Source organism: Meles meles, chromosome 18 (genome assembly GCF_922984935.1).
Source record: "Meles meles chromosome 18, mMelMel3.1 paternal haplotype, whole genome shotgun sequence".
Classification (NCBI taxonomy): Eukaryota; Metazoa; Chordata; class Mammalia; order Carnivora; family Mustelidae; genus Meles; species Meles meles.
In genome coordinates, this window is record NC_060083.1 from 2,326,785 (window position 1) to 2,350,986 (window position 24,202).

General features: G+C 40.8%; 1 protein-coding gene across 1 annotated transcript in view; it reads right to left on the minus strand.

Annotated features, from left to right (window-relative positions):
• The window catches only part of NCOR1 (nuclear receptor corepressor 1), a 148,589-nt gene that overhangs the window by 103,491 nt on the left and 20,896 nt on the right, over positions 1–24,202 (minus strand). The window contains 3 exon segments of the mRNA XM_045984665.1: positions 6,018–6,210; positions 16,765–16,892; positions 23,722–23,899. Coding sequence (XP_045840621.1) covers positions 6,018–6,210; positions 16,765–16,892; positions 23,722–23,829 — 429 coding nt within the window. The 5' untranslated portion in view covers positions 23,830–23,899.

Genomic DNA, 24,202 nt, shown 5'->3' on the forward strand with positions numbered 1-24,202 from the left:
TGGTGTCCGGAAGGAGCCATTTTCACACACGCACATGGGCCACACACCCCACTGACATCTGTACCACTTTCGGAGTGTAGACGTACCGCTCGCTATTCTGAATATCTTAAAAGCTACATAGAATGAGATGGCTCAGACGCCAAACAGCCTTTAGTTAACAACAGTGAGATTACAGAGAATATCCGGGGAAATAATAACGCAATGGTAACAAAGGAAGATACCAATTTCTTAACCATCTCCTTACAGCGGCTCTTCAAAAGGTCTGAACTTGTAGGCTAGGAAAACTACAAACTCCATGTGAAATCTTGTGCCCACCCAACTTAGAAGCTATGATATGGCCCATAGTTCCTAACAAAAAGTTGTCAGACTTTCCAAGAATCAGATACAGAAATGACCTAGGAACTTCTGTGGCTACTAACACCTAGACCTACCCTTCTAAAGGGCAACCAGGCCTGCCCACGCTACAGCACACATAAGATCTCTTAACCCAAATATGTCAGCCATTCTACCTCCAAATCAGGAGAGAAATAGAGCACAAGGAAAATCCCTCACCCAAGATCAACCACCCTGTCCACACACACACAAAAACACACAAAGTTTATTAATTTCCAGTCTAAGGTGAAGATATAAGCAATACTGTAAAGCAGATGAATTTTAGATTAAGGTACTAGTTTTCTCCAAGCTGTAAGAAGCCTAGGATGAGCATAGTTCATAGGACTATGAAGCCCTAAATATATTAAATAACGATTAAGTAACTGGGAAATCAGCAGTTCTAACCAAGAATGCACATAACTGTACCGGGATGGTTGTTCCAAAAGACCCTGGAACAGAGATTTCAGCTAAAATATGTGTATTCCTGAAAAATCTCATATTCTCTAGTAATACACGCTAAATCTAAGATTTCTGGGGAAAACGGGATTATGGCTATTATTTAAAACCCATACAACTTTGTCAGCAGGGCACAAACAAACACATGAACAATTCTGATACAGGTAATAGTACAACTGAGCTCCAAAATCAGCTGAATTCAGCCTACGGTCAATCTTTGCTAGCTTTACACCGAGTGGTCCGTGCTTCTGTTGTGAAGATGTAAATCCTTGAGGTCATTTGCTTCCAACAGAAAACAGTATGTTTCATCAAAATAAAAAATCTAATTCAGGGCATCTTTATCAACCTTTCTCAACCTTAAAAACAAAGAATACAGGAGATATTATCGTTGTGCTTTCCTTTCAACACTTGAATCTGCACTAGGTTAGCTTAACAGTGAAACCCAGAGCAGTTCTTGAATGCACTAATTTTCAAATCTTCTTAAGGTCTTCAGACATCATGAAGGCTACTTCTTATAATTATGAGACAGCTTGATCCTGAGAGCTTTGAAACATTAACGTACAGAAAAAAAATCATTCAGGAACCACCAAGGCTTCATATATTGTATTAAAATATTCTCCTACCATATGCATGTGAGTTCATTTGTGTTAGAGAACACATATATAGCAAAGCAGATTATATTTCAATTCTGCACATTTTCGAAATGTTCCTCAGGTGATCTGATACATGCCCTAAGAACTATTACAAAGCAGTATTATCCACAGATTGTTGTTCTAGTTAAATATCTACCCCAAAAAACTATTCCTTGAGAGCCTCCTATATTATATGATGGGCACCAGGTAGAAGGGTGAACAGAACAGACACGAGGCTCACCCTCACGGAGTTTATAATCTTGTGCTGGAACATACTGCTAGCTCTTTTGGGAAAGGAGTTGGATTCCTACCTCACATCTTGTATCACAATAAAAGCCAAATAGTAGCAAACATTTAATGAGATTTATTAGCAAATTCGAGGGAGCCCCAAACAAACAAAAAAGGGTATTCATGTTATCTTGGGTTTAGAAAAGCCAACAGCAAAAGATATATTAAAAAAAGAGAGACTGATGGATTAAATAAACACGATCTTCTATTTACCAAGACAGTAATAGGACATTTAAAAACCAAATGAGAAAAATCATTTCCAAAATGTGAACTCTACAGCTCAATATAAAATCAAAACAATACTGCCAGAAAAATGAACAGATATGAAAAAACTCATAAATCAGGAAAAATGAATAACCAATAAACAAATGAAAAACAAATTTTACTAAAAAGCAAATAAATACAGTTTAAAATTTATCAAATTAACAATTTTTTTTTTTTTTTAAGCAACAACTATGTGGCATCAACAAGGCTCCACAAGAACTGGGCACCATGGGGCGCCTGGGTGGCTCCAGAGGTTAAGTCGTTGCCTTCAGCTCAGGTCATGATCCTGGAGTCCTGGGACGGAGCCCCATATTGGGCTTCCCCTGCTTTGCAAGGAACCTGCTTCTCCTCTCCCTCTGCCTCTCCCCCTGCTTGTACACACTCTCTCTCTTATCAAATAAATAAATAAAATCTTACAGAAAAAGAGAAGAGTTGGGCACCCTATGCTCTGCTGTCAGGAATACAAATTGGTCCCACTCCCTGGCAGGACAATCTAGAAATAACCACGAAAGCCTGAAAAATATGTTGACTCTGACCTGAAATCCATCCTACTAATGCTAATTTACCTTATGGGAAGAAGAAAGAATAAACACCAAAAACTCAGCCTGAAGTACATATATCACCGCCCTAATGAACAAACAGGTAACCTGCTTTTATGACAAACCCCCCCAAAATATAGCTACAAACTTAACTGACACAAAAAGAAGCTCGTGACATACTTAAGCAAAAATGAAATTACATACAATGTACAAGGTGAGCACATTAAGATACCCACCAAAAGACAGAAGAAAGGACCAGAAAGTTAACAACTACCTCTAACTGATAAGGCTATAAAAATGACTTTCTCCTTCAGGCTTATCTAATTCTTCTATAACAGATACACCTGGGCTTAACAACATTAAAAAAAACTAAACTAAAGTAACAAATGCTAATTCTTTCAAAATCCCTACTTCTTAATAAAATAGTCTAAATAAATAAAATCTTAAAAAAAAAAAAAAAAAAAAGGAGGGGGCACCTGGGTGGCTCAGTGGGTTAAAGCCTCTGCCTCCGGCTCGGGTCATGATCCCAGGGTCCTGAGATCGAGCCCCGCATCGGGCTCTCTGCTCAGCGGGGAGCCTGCTTTCCCCTCCCTCTCTGCCTGCCTCTCTGCCTACTTGTGATCTCTGTCTCTCAAATAAATAAATAAAAACTTTAAAAAATAAATAAATAAAATAAAATAAAAAGTCACACTTTACAACTTAGTCGGGGGAAAAGTAGGACCGGGAGGCAGGGGTCATGGGTCTTCATTCCAATTCAGGAGGCAACACCTACGGCACTTACTTTTTCTTAACATCTGTTTTCTCCACTATCCAATGGAAAACAGAATTACTATGATCCAACATGTCACATTTTAATGAATGAGACTTTAAGATCCCTTTCTGCTAAAACATTCAACAGCTATAAATAACACCCGTAGTAATTTATTCAGCCATGAAAGAAGACTTTTATTCACTGTATCTTTTTTAATGCTATAAAACATTTCTTATAAACCCACAGACTATAATACATACATTTCACACGGTGATGCAAGCCTCAAAAATCCCAGAAGTTGAGCTCATTTCAGCTTATCACAAGAGCTTTTTCCCTACCTGACCTATTATTTTGCAAATTTTCAAATTTATGTAAAACTTGAAAGAATAGTAGTATGGATAAGCATCTATCCTTTATCCTTCACTGGTTAACCTTTTGCTATTTTTGCCTTCTCTCTGTAAGCACACACCTACCTTCTCTTTTTTTTTTAGCAGAACTATTTGAAAATAAAGACATTATTCACTATCTTTTTTTTATTTTTTAAGGTAGGCTCCATGTCCAGTGTAGAGCCCAACGTGAAGCATGAACTCCCACCCTGAGACCAAGGCCTGAGCTAAGATTAAGAGTCCGACACTTGGGGCGCCTGGGTGGCTCAGTGGGTTAAAGCCTCTGCTTTCGGCTCAGGTCATGATCTCAGGGTCCTGGGATCGAGCCCCGCATCGGGCTCTCTGCTCAGCAGGGAGCCTGCTTCCTCCTCTCTCTCTGCCTGCCTCTCTGCCTAGTTGTGATTTCTCTCTGTCCAATAAATAAATAAAATCTTTAAAAAAAAAAAAAAGAGTCCGACACTTAACTGACTGAGCCATCCAAGCATCCCCTTATTGACTGACCGATTGATTGATTGAGAGAGGGAGGGGGGCAGAGAAGGGAGGGAGAGAATCTTAAGCAGGTTGTGGAGCCCAACTTGGGGCTGGATCTCACAACCCTGAGCTCATGGCCTGAGCCAAAATCAGGAATTTTGATTCCTGGATCCAGGAGTTGGGTGCTCAACTAACTGAGTCACTCAGGTGCCCCCATATTCACTATCTTTTAAATCACTTTTCACTGCATAAAAACTCAACAAAAATGGGTGGGTACTTATTTATCTGATCTCAAGTTGAAAAGGACCATTAGCCATGAAGGTAAGTACACATTATGGGAGAAAGATCTGCTAACAAAAGGGGCGGGGCGGGGGGGGGGCAGGGACAGCAAAAGGGTTAACACTACAGTGTTAAAAGAGTATCAAAGAATTAGTTGATGATTTCTAAAACAAGTACTTATTTAGTACCTACTAAGCGCCAGGTACTTCCTAATCTGAAGACTTAATGACAAGCAAAATACACAGTTAAAAAAAAGATAAACTGAGCAACAAAATAAGGGCACAATGCACAAACATGCTTTTCACAAAAGGCAAGTAACAATAAACACAAGAAAAGGTCTGATCTTAACCTTCTCATAAATTCACAATGTACACTGTGTGAAATATCACAAAATATAGTTACATAATAAAAGTAGTTCTCTCCAACATTATAAAATTACAGGTCAAACTATGGAGAGAAACCAAATGCCCATCAACTGATGAATGAGTAAAGAAGTGGCACAGGGTGCCCCAGTGGCTTAGTCAGTTAAGCGTCTGCATTTGGCTCACGTCATGATCCTGGGGTCCTGGGTCAGGGTCCCTGATCAGTGGGAGTCTGCTCCTCCCATTCCCTCTAACCCTCCCACCTGCTCTGCTCTGGCTGATGCTCTCTAATGAATCAATTTAAAAAAACAAAACAAAAAACAGGTGTGGCATGAATATACACTGGAATATTACTCAAACATCAAAAATGAAATCTTGCCATTTTCGACCACGTGGATGAAGCTAGCTGGTATTATGCTGAGTGAAATAAGTATGAAAAAGACAAATACCATATGATCTCACTCATATGTGGAATTTAAGAACAAAACCAGATGAACATATGGAAGGGGGGAAAGATAAAAAGGAGAGAGGGAAACAAGTCATAAGGGACTCTTAAGGACAGAGCTCGATCGGAGGGGTGATGCAGGGAGGTGGGTGGGGATGGGCTAGGTGGATGAGGGGTTAAGGCGGGCACTTGTGACAAGCACCAGGTGTTATAGGTAAGTGATGAATCAGTGAATTCTGCAGAAACCAATATTATACCTTATGTTAACTAAAATTTAAATTTTAAAAAAAGTGCAGGTAATGTCTTTCCTCTGTATTGTCAAGTTTTCCAATGAAACTATTTCTTACATGAATTAGAAAAAAAAATTATTTTCTTTACAAAAATTACAAGCATGGCAATTGCAACTGAATTTAAGGGGATTATTTTAAATTTAATTTAAATTTAACAAAACTGTGGTCATCTTGAGAACCACTGACCACATTTTACAGCCCAGCGAGCCAGTACAAAGTGCTTGAGATTCATTCAATAGCAATTTTTCTTTACAGCAGTCCTCAGATTGTTTTCATTTACCAAAAGTCAAAAGTACCGAGTTTAAAAGTCTAGAGCACTAAGTGTGTGGTTTTCAGTTTTGTTTAACAAAATTTTTACTTTCCCATAGCACTAACCTTTAGAGACTGGCATAATCAGACTTTCTTTCGGGCGCTGCGCCTGGCTATGGCTAAATCAACATTACAGACCGACAACTCCACAGGGGAAGAGAACAAATATTTACCTTCTTAGCATCCGCAGAAGACCTCAACCCTTCTGGCAGCGTGTGCACTACAGGTAAGACCGCAGCGCTGACGCGCTGGAAATGGGGATCGGAAACCTGCTCCAGACGTGGTCGCTTGGATTCCAGTGAATCATGATCCACGGGGGACGGCCCCGAGTGAAACTGTTCATAGCCAGTTCTCCTTTCTTGAGGCCTAACACATAAAAACGAAAGAAATGCTTGAAAATTGTAAAATGATGCACAACTTCCCGGTAACATCCCTGGCTGGACTTTGAAATAAATGAAAAAATTATGCTTACTTTTAAAGTGAACCCCTGCCCCCCCTTCCCCCAACCCAGAAGAAGAATATACATAAAGTGCTATTAAACTTCTAACTCTAATAGAAAGAAGATTCTTCAGGGGAGACCGGAGTAGCAGCAGGAAAGTGAAAGACCTAACCAAAGATTTCAATTTGCAGAAAATTTAGAGTTGCTGAGGAGTAACACTAAAATATTTTTTAAAACTTATGCTATAATAATTGAATTTAGTACGATCTTAACTAGAACAGCCACCATTTTGAACCAATGATAAAAACAAGCAGGAAAAAACAAATCTCCCAGCAACTGTACATGGAAACGTAAATGACTTGAGTTGTGATACTAAGACTTAAAGATGAGTCTCTTGAGTGGAAATATAACATTGCTTTGAAATCCTGACCCCCAAAATACGTATTCTGTCTAGCTTCTGCAAGCATGTAAGTGTCCTGAAAGTCTGAAATCTGTCTCTGATCCTTTACATGAAGTACTGTACCAGGTATCATGTGTGGGTGTTCATTAATTTCACTTTCCCTTTCCTACTGAAGTATTTACAGAAGCAACATTTTACTTTGTGGCCAAGCTTTAAACAAAACATTTCTCAATGAAAAGGATTATCACTACGTTTCCTTTTTATTTTTTTAACTTTCCTTTTTTTTTTTTTTTAAGATTTTATTTATTTATTTGACAGAGATCACAATTAGGCAGAGATGCAGGCAGAGAGAGAGGAAGGGAAGCAGGCTCTCTACTAAGCAGAGAGGCTGATGTGGGCTCCATCCCAGAACCCTGGCATCATGACCTGACCCGAAGGCAGAGGCTTTAACCCACTGAGCCACCCAGGCGCCCCAACTTATTTCTTTTTTTTAAGAGAGGAGGTGGTGGGGGGCAGAGAGAGAGGGAGAGAGAATCCCAAGCAGGCTCCACACCCAGCACAGAGTCCAACCCAAGACCATGACCCGGGAAGAAATCGATAGTTGGCTGCCCAACTGACTGAACCACCCAGCCACCCCATCACTGGGTTTCCTTTTTAGAAGAGATGATGAAATAAACCCTGATGTCTATAAAACTATATTTCAAAATCTGGGGGCACCAGTTTGGCTCAGTTGGTTAAGTGTCTGCCTTCAGCTCAGGTCATGATCTCAGGGTCCTGGGATGAAGCCCCACATCGGGCTCCCTGCTCAGCATGCAGCCTGCTTCCCCGTCTCCCTCTGCCCCCTTCCCTGCTTGAGTGTGTGTGCGTGTACACTCTCTCTAGGGCTCTCAAAAAAGTATTTTTTAAAAATCTGAAATCTCGGGCGCCTGGGTGGCTCAGCGGTTTAAGCCTCTGCCTTCGGCTCAGGTCATGATCTCAGGGTCCTGGGATCGAGTTCCGCATCGGGCTCTCTGCTCGGCAAGGAGCCTGCTTCCTCCTCTCTCTCTGCCTGTCTTTCTGCCTACTTGTGATCTCTCTCTGTCCAAAAAAAAAAAAAAATCAAATCTCATTCAAGACATAAATCCCATTATCTTCTTAAAATCCACAATGATGTCGCAAATTATAGTGCAGTAGAAAGCCTCAAGGAGACAAGGATGGCTGCTTTTGCCATTTGTCTTCAATCTAGTACTGGGAGCTCTTGTCAGAACATTTCAGCTAGAAAAAGAAATAAAAGGCCTCCAAATCTGAAAGGAAGACATAAAGTATTTCTATTCAGATGACATAATCTCATATGTAGAAAAATATCAAGAATCCACCCAAAGTTAGAGCTCATAAATAAATAAAAGCAACACTACAGGATACAAATTCAACATGCAAAAATTAGTTATATTTCTATATACCAGCAATGAACAATGTGAAAATGAAATTAAGAAAACAATTCCAGGGACGCGTGGGTGGCTCAGTCAATTAAATGTCTGCCTTTGGCTCAGGTCATGATCCCAGGGTCCTGGGACGGAGCCCCACATCGAGATCCTTCCTTGCTCCATGGGGAGCCTGCTTCTCCCTCTGCCTGCCACTCCCCCTGCTTGTGCTCACACACTCTCTCCCCCCCATCAAATAAGTAAATAAAATAAAAAAAAAGATTTTATTTATTCATTTGAGAGAGAGAGAGCGCACACACTAGCGGGGGGAGGAACAGAGGGGAGGCAGACTCCCCGCTGAGCAGGGAGCCCACTCAACTTGTGGCTCCATCCCAGAATCCTGGAATCATGAAGTGAGCTGAAGGCAGACACTTAACCAACTGAGCCACCCAGGCGCCCCGGAAAAGCTTTTAATATCCAGAATATACAGAAATCCTTCCCACAAATGAAGAATCAAAAGACATCACCCTCCAAAAAAAAAAAAAGAAAGAAAGAAAGAAAGGAGAGAGAGAAGAAAAAACGGGCAAAGGATTTGACAGACATTTCTCCAAAGATATACAAACGGCCAACTAACACATGAAAAGATGGTCAACATCATTCATCATTAAAGAACACAAATCAAAACCACAATGAGGTACCATTTACTACCTAGTAGAGTGGCTTAACTTGTTTTTAAAAAGGGACAACAAGTGTTTACGAAGATGTGGAAAAACTGGAACCTGGTGCGGTACCTCTGGGGATGTATGTAAAACTATAGAGCCACTGTGGAAAAATTCTGTAGTTCTTCAAAAAGCTGAACACAGAATTACCATATGACACAGCAATCCCACCTGGTGTACGAGGTATATATCCAAAAGGACTGAAAACAGGGACTCTGACACAACGGCACTAAAAATGGACTCAGACACTTGTACACCAGAGTTCAAGCATCCTTCACAACAGCCAAAAGGAAACAACCCTTGTCCACTGACAGACAAATGGGTAAACAAAATGTGGTATATGCTTCATCCAGCGGACTATCCTGCCACAAAAAGGAATAAAGGTCTGACGCATGCCACAATACGGGTGAACCTTAACATTATGCTGAGTGAAACAAGCCAGACACACAAGGACAATTATTGTAAGACTCCACTGATACGGCAAATTCATTGAGAAGGAAAGTGGATTAGAGGTTACCAGGGACTGAGAGGAGAGGGGGAGGGGGAATTGTTGCCTAATGGGAACAGAGTTTCTCTCTGGGGTAATGAAAACGTTCTGGAAATAGTGGTGATGGTTGCACAACGGGGATGTTTTTAATGCCACTGAACTGGAACATTTAAAGATGGTTAAAATAGTAAATTTATGTTACATACATTTTACCACAATAAAAAAGTTCACACACAAATTAATCCTTAGACTCATGAGTAATAAAGACTCCCCTAGGAACTAAAGAGAGAGCTGAAAGGCCACCACAAAAATTTTGTATTAGAAGGTTACTACTGCCTGAAAGGATGATTTACACTCTCTTTCACCAGTTAGTCTTTTCCATTCACTCAACTCAGCGGACTCTGACTTACTCCCCCACCGTCTCATCGTATGACAAGAGGTCACCACTCACTAAAAGTCAGCAAGGACCTCCTGACACCGAAAGCAAGGGAATATTTTTAGACATATGCTGACCGTCTGCTACATCTTACCCTTCCCGAAACTCTTCGCCTCTTGGTTTCCAGGACGCTGTCTGCCCTGCTCGTCATGGTCTAACACAACAGTCTTCTGTTGGCAAACAGAGCGGGTCTCCACCGGGAAGCACAGATCATTTTAAAACAGTCGATTTCCAGATATTCCGGGCTTCCTGATCCACTCTGTACCTACACTGGCCTGCTGCACAACAGACCTGAAGCTCTCCCCTCTCAGCTTCTCCCACAACTGTCCTTCTCCCACCTGCACACCCAAAAAGCTTCCGGCTCAGCATTCTTGGACCTGTCACTGGAGCACTGACCCCAAGGGTAAATACCACCAGGGCTACAAAGAAACAAATCCTTTCTGCAAGCGAACAGTTCCCAAATGTGTGCTTTCAACGAACTTGAAGAACTTCAGTTGTGAACTAGCATTTTCGTCTCAGATAAATATGTAATTTAGGATATACCCTTCATGAGAAATTGTTTTTGTGAGTAAGGTTTCGTGGTACCTTCATAAGAATAAAACATAAGAACAGAGTACATTCTGCCTTTATTCTATCAATAAGTAATATTTTGAAAACAGCCCCGTCTATCTCATTAATGCATGGATGCATTTCCATGAAATTTTACTTATATTTGATAAATTTCTCATTTTCTTTTTCTTTAAGATCTTATTTATTTGTCAGAGAGAGAGACAGAGAGAGCAAGAGTGCACAAGCAGGGAGAACAGGAGGCAGAGGGAGAATCAGACTCCCCGGGGAGCTTGATGCAGGACTCAATCCCAGGACCCGAGGTCAAGACCCGAGCCAAAGGCAGATGCTTAAGCAACCGACTGAGCCACCGAGGCATCCCATGTTTCTCATTTTCTTAAATGATTGCTGTTCTGATCAATCTTGTAATAATAATTGTATTTCAATCCAGAAGTTTTTTATCTTCTTTTAGAAACAGATCCTTCTACATATTTTTTTTTTTGTAAAACAGGAGATAGGCTGATCAATAAATGACTCTCAACAATCAAAATGAATCACATTAGGATACTTCTGTGAAAAAAAAAAATCAACAAATGAGTTCCAAGGAAAAAAGGAAGAAAATAAGAAGTTCTGGCGGGGACAAGTTTGTTCATATACAGTATCACTCGAAGCGGATGAGGCCATCAAATCAAATCGTTAGATTCCATCAGATAAGCTTAAAATGTACTGCAGCGCTTTTGCCTTAAAACGTCAATATTCTTTCCAGATGACAAATTATATTCACCTTTTAAGACGTACGAAAAACCTCTGATGTCAACTTAAAAATGTATAATATGGGGCGCCTGGGTGGCTCAGTGGGTTAAAGCCTCTACCTTTGGCTCAGGTCATGATCCCAGGGTCCTGGGATCGAGCCCCACATCGGGCTCTCTGCTCCGCAGGGAGCCTGCTTCCTCCTTTCTCTTTGCCTGCCTCTCTGCCTAGTTGTGATTTCTCTCTGTCAAATAAATATTAAAAAAAAAATGTATAATATATCTTTTGAGAAATAGGCAAATAGCCAGTTTGAAGACCACTATTTCAAAATCACCTTCCTTCCTTTCTTTCTCCTTCAGAGGTTTCTGCCTCATGGTATCTTTAGACGTTGGGGACCCTCTGGGTTCATTTCAAACTCTGGCTCTTCTCATTTTCCGCCCTCCCTGGATCACATACCAACCTGGGTCCTCCCCTGAGCATGATGGATACATCTCCACCTGGAAGTGTCACGGGAACCTCAAACTTAACTCTTACCAAACTCAAGCTGTCTTTCCCTTGCTGCTCTTTCTTCAATCTCCAGCCCACTGTCACGGCAATGGAACCAAGAGCCGTCCAGCCAGCTAGAAACCTAACTTTCATCCACGTCTCCTCCGCTGCCTTTGCCAGCTGCCAGGACTTGGCGGCCTCACCTCCAGACTCCGGCCTGCCTTGCCTCAAACTCCATTTCACCACCATACCTTATGCCCGCACTCGTTCTCTTTCGGGTCTCTCATCTATTCTCTCTGCTTCTAGTCTACCCACCTCAAATCCATTCCCCACCCAGAGCAGCCAGAGGTCATCTGTCAGAAACAAGGATCCAGCATTAGACTAAAGCCCCAGCCCAGCCCTCAACACCGCACTCAGAATCAGGACCACTGCTGGCCTGCAAGAAAACTGTGTGTGAAATGTCTATAAGCAAATGCAACCCTCTGGCGCACAGGGCCTGGCCAACTGCCCAAGAGGGATTTCAGCCCTCAGGGGTCCCCTCAACCTACAAAAGTTAACTTCCAAGTATCACATTTCACCTCTAGTGAATGTGCCCATGAGATTTACCCAAGCCAGAAGGTAGAATACACCCAGTGAGGAAGAACATAAGGCTAAAAGAACACAGGCCCATTAAGACAAACGCTGAGTACAGAAAGTTCTCTTTCATCAAGAAATCAGGCTAGGGGGGCGCCTGGGTGGCTCAGTGGGTTAAGCCGCTGCCTTCGGCTCGGGTCATGATCTCAGGGTTCTGGGATCGAGTCCCGCGTCTGGCTCTCTGCTCAGCAGGGAGCCTGCTTCCCTCTCTCTCTCTCTCTGCCTGCCTCTCTGTCTGCTTGTGATCTCTCTCTGTCAAATAAATAAATAAAAAATCTTTAAAAAAAAAAAAAAAAAAAAAAAAAAAAAAAAAAAAAGAAATCAGGCTAGGGACGCCTGGGTGGCTCAGTCAGTTAAGTGTATGTCTTCGGCTCAGGTCATGGTCTTGAGGTCCTGGGATCGAGCGCGATGTTAGGCTCCCCACTCAGCAGGGAGTCTGCCTGTCCCTCTCCCTCTGCCCTATCCCTCACTAGCGCCCATTCTCTCTCTCTCTCTCTCTCTCTCTCTCTCAAATAAATAAAATCTTTAAAAAAGAAAAAAGAAATCAGGCTATTTCCCATTTCAGCTTGCCCATCCTTTTTAGAAGAACAAAACTACTCATGGATAAATAAATGTATAATTTAACATTTAAAATCTCAAAAACAAATGCAATTTTATATTGGAATCCTGGGGGAGTTAAGCATGAAATCTGCATTTTAAATGAACATACTGCCTTTTAAAAACTAACACCAGTGGAAAGGTACTGCCACTTTGGAAAAGCAGTCTAGTCATTTCTCAAATGGCAAACAGAGAACTATCATATGAGAAAGCAATTCTACTCCTAGGCATATTCCCAAGAGAAAGGAAAATCCATGGCCACATAAAAATGTGTGCATGAATGTTCCTACCAGCATTATTCTTAACAGTCAAAAAATGAATACGCAGGGGTGCCTGGGTGGCTCAGTGGGTTAAAGCCTCTGCCTTCAGCTCGGGTCATGGTCCCAAGGTCCTGGGATTGAGGCCCGCATCGGGCTCTCTGCTCGGCGTGGAGCCTGCTTCTCCCCGCCTACTTGTGATCTCTGTCTGTCAAATAAATAAATAAAATCTTAAAAAAAAATGAAAACTCAAATATCTATTAACTGATGAATAGATAAATGAGGTATAAAAAAAACAAACATCAAATTTTCATACCAAAAAATTTCTGTAGACTTTAAACTTAAAATTTCTTATATTTTACTGACATCCATGACCTTTTAATACCACCTTTAAATATCTTTAAAATGAATTAAAGTTATTAGTTGGGTTTTTTACTTTAATATACCTATACCTTATCATTTTAATTTCAAAGAAGAGATAACCCTCATTTGGGGGAATATGTCATAAGGTTCACAGCTATTAAAAACAGTGGTCCAGGGGCGCCTGGGTGGCTCAGTGGGTTAAGCTGCTGCCTTCTGCTCAGGTCATGATCTCAGGGTCCTGGGATCGAGTCCCGCATTGGGCTCTCTGCTAGGCGGGGAGCCTGCTTCCTCCTCTCTCTCTCTCTCAATCTGCCTGCCTCTCTGCCTACTTGTGATCTCTCTCTGTCAAATAAACAAAATCTTAAAAAAAAAAAAAAAAAAACAGTGGTCCACAAACATCATCTACAATTACATCAACCGGTTTTATTGACGCCTAGCTATGGAAGGCTATTCTCTGACGCTAAATTTAATTCACCTAAATTTTCAAATTTACAAGCATGATTTGGCTTCTCTTGTTGCTCAAAGGAAAACCAATTATCTGAGTATTTCAGTGAGTTTTTTATAATATCTGAAATGACCTCAACTATTCTGCATCTTTTATTTTCTTTTTTTTTTTTTTTTAAGATTTTGTTTGACACAGAAGAGACAGCAAAAGAGGGAACACAAGCAGGGGAAGTAGAAGAGGGAGAAGACGTGGGGCTCAATCCCAGGACCCTGGGATCATGACCCAAGCCAAAGGCAGATGCCTAACAACTGATCCACCCATGTACCCCAAATAAATAAATAAAATCTTAAAAAAAAAAAAAGATGGGAATTTTTTTTTATTAAACTAACAATTCAAGTCACCCCTGAAGCAAAAAATACATTATATGTTAATAAAATACAAAAATAAAATAAAACAAAAGGCAAAAAAAAAAAAAAAAGTCGTGTCAAGTCACTGCAGGCGCACTCTTCAAGTGCATTTCTTTAAACGGTCTCCCAATATGTACATTACCTCTAGGTCCTGTAGTTTCATCATTTTTCACTATCAAGATTTACTACGACGTTCAGTGATGGAACCATCTAGGTGCCTCACACAGACTTTTCGCCTAAGGAGGTATGTGGCTTTACTAGTCCTTTCACCATGGCTTCCATTTATTGGCTGAATTCCATCACCGAGAAATTCTTCAAGAAGTTTTAGATGATCAGTGCTTTCATGTCTAAAATGGTGTGCCTGTTGCTTTTGTTCTTAAAATTAAGAACTGCCCTACTATCCTCGATCACTGTAGTAGCTTGAAGCCAGACTCTTTTTTCCCCCTGTCAAGGATTTTTCTTTGCTCCCTGGACTCCTGAGTCTTTCACTTACCCTTGAAATTTAAGAACTGAACCAAGATCTGTCTTAGTGTCGATAATTCTGTGTAAGTGATCCCTGGAGCGAGGTAAGCCCCATCAGTCTGCAGAGCTCTTCTTTCACTTTGCCCCCCACCCAAAAAAAAAAGGCTTTCTTCTTAAATTATGAATATTACTTCCTTTCCTTTACAGGTTCCCCACCTCAGAAACACATGGTCTTATGATATGTTGGATGATTTTAATTTATCCTCCATATTTACCAACTTCTTTCTAATGGCATTCATTTTTATGCTTCGGCACCACTCTGATTATCTCCAGACTTTCTTGCAAGACAAAAGTCTAAATTTTAGCCACACCTGTTTCATTCTTCTATCTTATTTTATATGTTGAATTTATAGTGGTGAGCTTGGGAGCACTGGAATGTCCAATCTTTCATTTTATCTAATTGGGTTGCCTTGTACCTTTTAAAGACCCTATTATTAATTTTACTTCTCCTGTAGCGCATAGCACTGAGGAAAGTTCTTCAGTTTTCATCCTCTTACCCAATGGGGTCTTTATTTTTGACACTCTGTATTGCTTTCTTTAATTTTCTTTTCCAGGCATGTCTTTGCCCCATTCCTGGCATCGTTACTGTACTGCTCGGGTACACCATGTGCAGCCCTACTCAGATTTTCTCTTTGGTGTAGAATGGGGGGGTTTTCCTTTGCGGGGCATTTGTCTATCTATATTTTTCTATAGCCTGAGGGAACAGGGAAATGGGGCAAAGGAGAGGGAAACTTGGCTGGGGCTATGATAGCCTTTGCTGAGGATCCTGGTTTCCTCTACAAGCTAGACACGTAACCAGTCACGAGGGCTCTGGCTCATCACTCTGGAAAAACGCACACCATATGCCTGCCCGTCCTGCAAGATGGCCCAACAGGATTCCCAAGCAAACAACTCATCACCACGATACCCTCACCATGTATGTTTTTCTCAAATCCAGGAGTATTTATGAGAAACCCTAGGATTTACTGACCCTCTTTCTTCCTTCCATACTACTTCTTTGAGAGCAGAGTCAGAAACTAGGAGGCCAAGTCACGCACGGTTCCTCTAAGTCCTTTCTTGAGTGCCACCTTTCCAAGTTTGTAGTAGTGTGACTGTATGCCTTTCCTTCTCTACACAGGGTGATCTTGGGTCATTTTTGAAGACTTATTTTTGTATGTTTGCTAGATATTATGGAGGAGAGTGATCGCAATTCTCTCCACAACATTCACCAAAAAAAATGTATTTTATAATAATTTTAAACACAGCCAAATAATTTCAATCCTTTTATCATCTTCAAACCTGAACAGTAAACATATTTTTAAAATAGAAAATCAGATTCTTTATAAAAGTGCTAAAACAAGAAACCCAAAAAGGCCATTTAATAAAAGGAGCTATTATATTTCAAAATACTTTAGATTAAGAGCAAGGATGGGGTAAGAGAGAGCAGAGATATAAGGACATTGGGGAAAATGAATGTCTACCATGAACAGGGCCAACAACTCCTCTCCTTTGAGGACACTGTCATTACTATTCTCAAAAGTACAAGTGGGAAAACTAAGGTTTGAAGAGTCTGCATCAGTAATTTGCAACCCGAGCTGCCGATGAGAATGACCTGTGAAACTCCAGACATTCGCGGACGCCTGGGCCCAATCCCACGAACTGATTTAATTCTTCTGAGATGGGGCTCGGGCATCAAGTTTAAAAACCAAGGTGGTTCTATCATGCAGCCTAAATTAACAACACATTTATACACACGACCAAGATTACAAGCTGACCAGGATCGCAACTAGGTCTACCTGACTTCCCACTACACAGCAGAACTCTGAACTCTGGAAACAAGTTCTAAGAGGTTTTTTTTAACTACTATGGTAACTACTCCAAAAGATCAACAAACATGAAAGAGCTCAAAATGTCAACGATGAATGACTCCTCATGGCTTGGTTATACAATTACAAAAAATAAAAACCACACGTTCAATCCAATGGCACACCTGTGAAGCACACACACACTTGAGAAGTTCCGTCCCAGACGGAAACACAAAAGAGCGCCATTACCTGTCAGATCCCGGGTGAAATTCTGAGAGCAGGGAGGGTCGTCTGCGAAGCTGCTGCTGCTGCTGCAGGAGCTGGGATGCCTGGCTGACTTCCAGATGAGAAGAACGGTAATCAGGGACTGCAAATTCCTAGTATTAAAACAATCGTAAATTACTTACTAGCCAAAAAGTGAAAAGCATCAGGACATTAAACCACGTATAAATGCACAGAGGCAGTTACGGGCCACTAAGTATGGAAGGAACCAGCAATGATGATTTCCACCTTTCACTGGTCTGATTCTTCCCCGTCAACCTAAAGCAATCAACATTTTAACTAAGTATCCTTCAAAAGAATTCAAAATGAAATTTGGTGTTCAGTCTGTAGTTGACTCATTCTCCTAAGAAACATGCATTACAGTAACTTCTGATCTGTATTATTCAAGCAGTAAGATCTCAAACTCATGTGTTCAATATGAAACCCTAAAAAGCGCTCCAACCTTAAATTCAAAATGGGTGAGCAGGAAGGGCCACAGAAGCCACTGAGTTAAATCCATGTATATCGGGGGCGCCTGGGTGGCTCAGTGGGTTAAGCCTCTGCCTCCGGCTCAGGTCATGGTCTCAGGGTCCTGCGATTGGCCCCGCATCGGGCTCTCTGCTCGGCAGGGGGCCTGCTCCCCCCACCCCGTGCCTGCCTCTCTGCCTACTTGTGATCTCTGTCTGTCAAATAAATGAATAAAATCTTTAAAAAAAAAAAAAAGATTTTATTTCTTTATTTGACAGAGAGACAGCAAGAAAAGAAACATAAGCAGGGGGAATGAGAGAGGGGAAACAGGCTTCCCGCCGAGCAGGGAGCCAGTTGTGGGGCTCAATCCCAGGACCCTGGGATCATGACCTAAGCTGAAGGCGGATGCTTAATCAAATGAGCCACCCAGCCACCCCAAAATAGTGAGTTTTATATGAATAGTAGGTCAACAAAAAAAATTTTTAATCATAAACAGAATAAAACTGAGCCATACAGACTGAAACAAGGAACAGATAAGAGGTAGAGAGCCCAGATAACACTAAAACATAATTTTACGTAGTCTAAGAAAAAATATCAGATACAAAGTTGGAAACATAATCAAGAAACACTAAACACTAAAGAAAACTCAGAACCACTTTTTTTTTTAGTATTTTATTTATTTGAGAGAGAGAGCATGAGCACCAGAAAGGGCACAGGGACAAGTAGACTGCCCCCTAAGCAGGAAACCCGACAAGGGGCTCAATCCCAGGGCCCCAAGATGACGTGAGCTGAAGGCAGACGCTTAACCGACTGAGTGGCCCAGATGCCCCAAGTCAGAACCGCTTTTTAAAAAACACCATAGGGGCGCCTAGGTGGCTCAGTGGGTTAAGCCTCTGCCTTCGGCTCAGGTCGTGATCCCAGGGTCCTGGGACTGAGCCCCAAATCTGGCTCTCTGCTCACCAGGGAGCCTGCTTCCTCCTCTCTCTCTCTCTCTCTCTCTGCCTGCCTCTCTGCCTACTTGTGATCTCTGTCTGTCAAATAAATAAAGATTTAAAAAAATAAAAAATAAAAAAGCACCATAACTCACTCAAAAAAGAATTCACATCCAAAGAAATAGATAAAAGACTAAGTAAAAAAGACACAAGTATAAATTATATCCCCCAAAAAGGCACCAAATAACATTCTAAGAAATAAAAAGTTGATCGATAAAATTAAGCAATAGTAGAAAAGAACAGGTGAAGAGCAAGTGAAAAAGACAGAACAGAGGCCTTCTCTTGTAACACAGCGAAGCACAGAGCAACAGAAATTAGAGAAGAAATGTTAAAAATGGGGCTAGATTAACACGTTCCGACCTCCCATGCCCACAGGTGAGAGACAATATTTTAAGAAATAACAGAATAGCATTTCTCAGAAGTTAGAAAAGACAAAGTCCTTGCATTTAAAAGGGCGTAAGAGAAAAGCTGGGGATAGTTTAAAAATTAATTCATCACACTGGACAGACCTAACAAAAATTTCAGACAAGTAAGGATAAAGAGAAAATTTGACTAGGTGTCATAAGAAATAGGAAACAGGTTTCCTACAAAGAAACAAGGATCATAATAAACAGTCTTTTCATCCGCAACATTATATAGAAGGAAACAGACCAGAGAAAAACAACTTCAGAAAGACACAACTTTGAACCCACAAAGTCAATAACCAAACTGTCTCAAATTTTAGGACTACAAACTTTTCAGAATTCAAGGACTCTGAAAATGTACCAACTACAGACTCTTTGAGAGAATCTCTAAACGATGAACTATCCAGAAAGACAGATTGAGAGTAAGCAGTGAAATGAAACAAACACCAGGGCATGCAGGTTCCAGCTGTGAGTACGTAACTGTCCAGAATGACATTCCCACAGTAAACGGCCAAAAAAGTGGACAAAATGTAGTTAACTATCTTCAGACACTGGAAAACAGGCTCCACAGGTCTCAGTCTCTGAGAAAAATCACACACAGAGGGGTGAGTCCTGCTCAGAAAGCAAGCTTTCTGCCTGGAGGCAATTTCCATCCCCGGGAAGGGAATCGGAACAGCGCCCTGAACTCTTGTTCGCTCAAGAAGCAACCACAGTAGTTTGATAAAGCCACATGGAGAGCATTTCTGAAGACCTTCTGAGAAGAGGGAATCAGATACAGAAAGATCTCCGGAAATGTGAACTTGGGTTCTCCTAGGTCACTGGCTGAATTCCAATCTGCAAGTATATAGGAGAGCACAGCTCAGTCCTAAACATCTCTGGTTGTTCTTAGAAAGAACACTTTGGAGGAACTATAAAACAATTCCCAGAGCTTACACAGGGCCAGAACTCATTCAAATTTCCTCCAGCCAGCAGGAAGAAACCTCAGTGAATACATTAGATAATCACTAAATACCCTAGAAGAGAAAAGTTTAGATGTGGAGGACAAATAAGACTTAGAATAAAGACTTCTCTAGACTCGCCCTTAAAGAGTTTAAAACTAAACCTCAAAAGTTAACTGCCTACCAGAAGGAATCCAACTTTCTTTAAAGGAATACAACAAAACACAGTACTAAAATGTATAAAATTCACAATGTTCCTATTCCACTCAAAAATTTAAAAAAATCCAATGTCTGTAATGAAAATTAACCTAGATAAAAAATAGGTTGGAAACTGCAGAAGAAAAAATAAAATGAATAGAGGTCCGGTGACCTGTAGGATTAATATTAAATACCAGTCACTGGTGTTTCGGGGGTTAAAAAAAAAAAAAAAACCCTAGTGGGAGAGGAGACAGAAAAACATATCTAAAGAAATAAAGGCTGAAAATTGCCCAAATTTTATGAAAATTATAAATCCACAGAAGCATGAAGTTCAGTGAATGTCAAAGACAATAACATATATATTCAAAAGGTACAACAGGGGCACCTGGGTGGCTCAGTGGGTTAAAGCCTCTGCCTTTGACTCAGGTCATGATCCCAGGGTCCTGGGATCAAGCCCCACATCAGGCTCTCTGCTTAGCGGGGAGCCTGCTCCCCCCGCCCCCACCTGCCTCTCTGCCTACTTGTGATCTCTGTCTGGCAAATTAAAAAAAATTTTAAAAAAAATTAAAAACTTTAAAAAAAAAAAAAAAGGTACAACAAAGGCACATCATAATCAGATTGCTGAAAACAAGTGATAAAGAGAAAATCTTAAAAGTAACCAAAGAGGGGAATAAAGATAAGAATGACCAAAGACTGTTGGTTAGAAACCATACACGCCAGAATACAACAAACGGCATCTTTTAAGGTGCTGAGCCATAACTTAGAATTCTGTATCAAGTAAAAATATTCTTTAAAAATCAAGCTGAAGGGGCGCCTGGGTGGCTCAGTGGGTTAAAGCCTCTGCCTTCAGCTCAGGTCATGATCTCAGGGTCCTGGGATCGAGCCCCACGTCAGGCTCTCTGCTCAGCAGGGAGCCTGCTTCCTCCTCTCACTCTGCCTGCCTCTCTGCCTCCTTGTGATTTGTCTGTCAAATAAATGAATAAAATCTATTAAAAAAAAAATCAAGCTGAAAAAAATAAATAAAATAAAATAAAAATCAAGCTAAGGGTGTGTAAATCTGGCGATTCACGGATCTCTACCCCTGGGACTAATAATACATTATGTGTTTATTTAAAAATTTTAAAAATTATTAAAAAAAAAAAAAAAAAACAAGCTGAGGGGCCTCTGGGTGGCTGCTGGTTAAGCACCTGCCTTTGGCTCAGGTCGTGATCCCTCGGGCCTGGGACCAACCCCCACCATCAGGTCCCTTGCTCAGCAGGGAGTTGTCTTCTCCCTCTGCCCCTTCCCCTGCTTGTGTACTCTCTCTCTCAAATAAATAACTAAAATCTTTAAAAAAAAAAAATCAAGCTGAAAGGGCACCTGGATGTCTCAGCCGGTTAAGCCTCTGGCTCAGGTGGTGGTCCTGGAGTCATCGGGTCCCTGCCCAGCAGTGAGTCTGCTTCTTCCTCTGACCCTTCCCCCCTCATGCTCTCTCTCTCATTCTTTCTCAAATAGATAAATAAAATCTTTAAGAAAAAAAGCAAGCTGAAATAAACTGTTTCAGATAAACAAAGCGTGACAGTACACTGCCAAAAGACCTGCACTAAGAGAAATCACGTTTTTCAGGCAAAAAGAAGTAGTATCAAAAGGAAACTTGAATGGGGCGCCTGGGTGGCTCAGTGGGTTAAGCCGCTGCCTTCGGCTCAGGTCATGATCTCAGGGTCCTGGGATGGAGCCCCGCATTGGGCTCTCTGCTCAGCAGGGAACCTGCTTCCCTCTCTCTCTCTGCCTGCCTCTCTGCCTACTTGTGATCTCTGTCTGTCAAATGAATAAATAAAATCTTTAAAAAAAAAAAAAAAAAAAGGGCAGGAAACGAATATAACAAAGCAGTGAAAGATTCCAGAAATGTTATATATGCAGGCACTTAGAGAAGAATAATAAAGAGCAGGAATCAATAAAATAGAAAAAAAATCATGAAAATGGATGAAACCAAAGTTATTCTCAGAAAAGAATCAATTAAATTGATGAACTCCTCGGCTAGACTAATAAAGAAAAAAAGGAAGGGAAAAACACTATCAACCTTAGGAATGCGATCACAACAGATCTCAGACACTTACAAGATAAAGGGAATAGTATGACAACTTACATAATTTAATATATTGAACAAAACTTCCCCAAACTGACTCAAGAAAAAAAATAATCTGAATTATAGCTATTAAAGAAATTGAATTCATAATTTAAATTCTTCACACAAAGAAAATTCTAGGCTCTGATGACTTCACTGAAAAATTTTATCAAACTTCTAAGGAAGAAAAAAAACTAATCCTACACAAACTCTTTCAGGAAATACAGGAAGAAGAAACACTTCCCAAGCTAACAACATTCTTTTTTTTACTGAAGCATCATCAGCATACAATGTTGTATTAGTTTCGGGTGTACGACATATTGATTGACAATTCTAAACATTACTCAATGCTTCCCATGACAAGTGTAGTCATCGGCTACTAACAATATTCCTAATGGTCAAAGACTGACTGCCTTCCTCTTAAGATGAGAAATAAGTCAAGAATGTCAACTCCCGCCTCTTCAACACTTTTACTAGCAGTGAAAGCCAGTACAATAAGGAAGAAAAGAGAAAAGACATCCAGTTTGGAAAGGTATAGGCAAAACTCTTTATTCTCAGATTACAGGATCATCTACACAGAAAATCTTATGGAGGGGCGCCTGGGTGGCTCAGTGGGTTAAGCCTCTGCCTTCGGCTCAGGTCATGATCCCAGGGTCCTAGGATCGAGCCCTGCATCGGGCTCTCTGCTCAGGGGGGAGCCTGCTTCCCTTCCTCTCTCTCTGCCTGCCTCTCTGCCTACTTGTGATCTCTGTCTGTCAAATTAATAAATAAAATATTTAAAAAAAAAAACTCAAAACAAGAATAATCTGGTATGACAAAAAGCAGAGCAGTTGGTTTCCTGAGAGCCGAGGTTTGTGCACTACCTAGATGCAGAACAAGGGACGGGGTGACAGAAATGCTCTACGTCTTCACTTTGGTGCTGGTTTTATGGTGTACGAACTGTCCAAATGTACACATGATAAAATTTTATTATCTGTAAACTAAAACAGTCAATTTTAAAAAGGCAAAGACAAAGCAGCAGCAATGATCTAGGAAATTAGTATTCAGACAGAACATGGGTGGAGAGAGGACAACGCAACCAAAGTCCAACACCCGATCATGATAAAAATTCTCAATCCAGCAACAGAAAGCAACTTCTTTAAGCAGAAAAGCGCAGCTACAAAAATATGCTCACTAACATACTTAACATTGAAGAGTGAATTTTTCCCAAAATACGAACAAGGTGGCAATGTCCATTCTCACTCCATAATCATGACCACACTCATAGGAGTCTCTGAACAATATTTTATTGGTAAATTAGCTTTCTTCTTCTGAGATGACCATTTTATCTTCCCCTTCCCTTTTTTTTCCAAAGCTCTCACACTCCTGTCCCTAGCCCACTCGGAGCTAATGATTTCACCTACTTTATTTTTCACAAGGTAAAATCAGCGTTCAAACTCTTCCATCCTCCTGCCATCAACCTCTCAAGAAGGTATAGGCCCTATCCTGGCCATCACTCAAGAGACACCAAGTTATCCGGCCTGCTTAATTCTCAACCAGAACTTGGAGCAATAAACACAGGTCTTAACCTGGAAACCCGAGACAACTGGTATTTTTCTATCAACAACTACTACAAACGAAAATAGACACATTCACCCCCTGAAATCTGGCATAAAACCACACTAAGACAAAACATAATTAATGCCCACTCTTTGGCTCCCAATCTTTGAGAACGGTTCTTGACATTTAAAATACATAGATGCACCAATTATATTTGGTTTCTGACCAACAAATGTATTAAACAGAAAAAGTGTACCACACACAAACACAACTTACGCAACTGCATAGCGTTTGCTCCTTACCTGCTGGTGACGCGTGCTGGGAAAGGTGTACTGAACAGAGTGGGGAGGATAACGACTTTGTTCTGTGCTGAATGCTCCTTGGTTGGGAGGATAACCTGAACTTGACATTATCAGTAAAGAAGTCCTCACCAGGCTGTGAGATCAAGTCCAACAAACAATCATGTTTCTAGGAAACCACCTAAACAGGATGGGAAAAAATAGAATTGATAAGAACTACAGCACCAGGTGTACTTCTAATAAATTATAACTCTAGCTACATAAATAAAACCACAATTAGCAGTAAAAGCTTTCTCTCATGTATTTACTTAATACAAGTTATTGGAGTTTGAAAAACATTAATGGGTCTTTCCTGGTAGACTTATAAAACATTCTTTAATATATCACAAACAACAGTATCAGTAGCTATAGAAAGTAGAAAGGTGTATAGACAATCTCAGCATGGTAACTGGCACATAGCAAATGCTCAACAAATGTCCTTTTT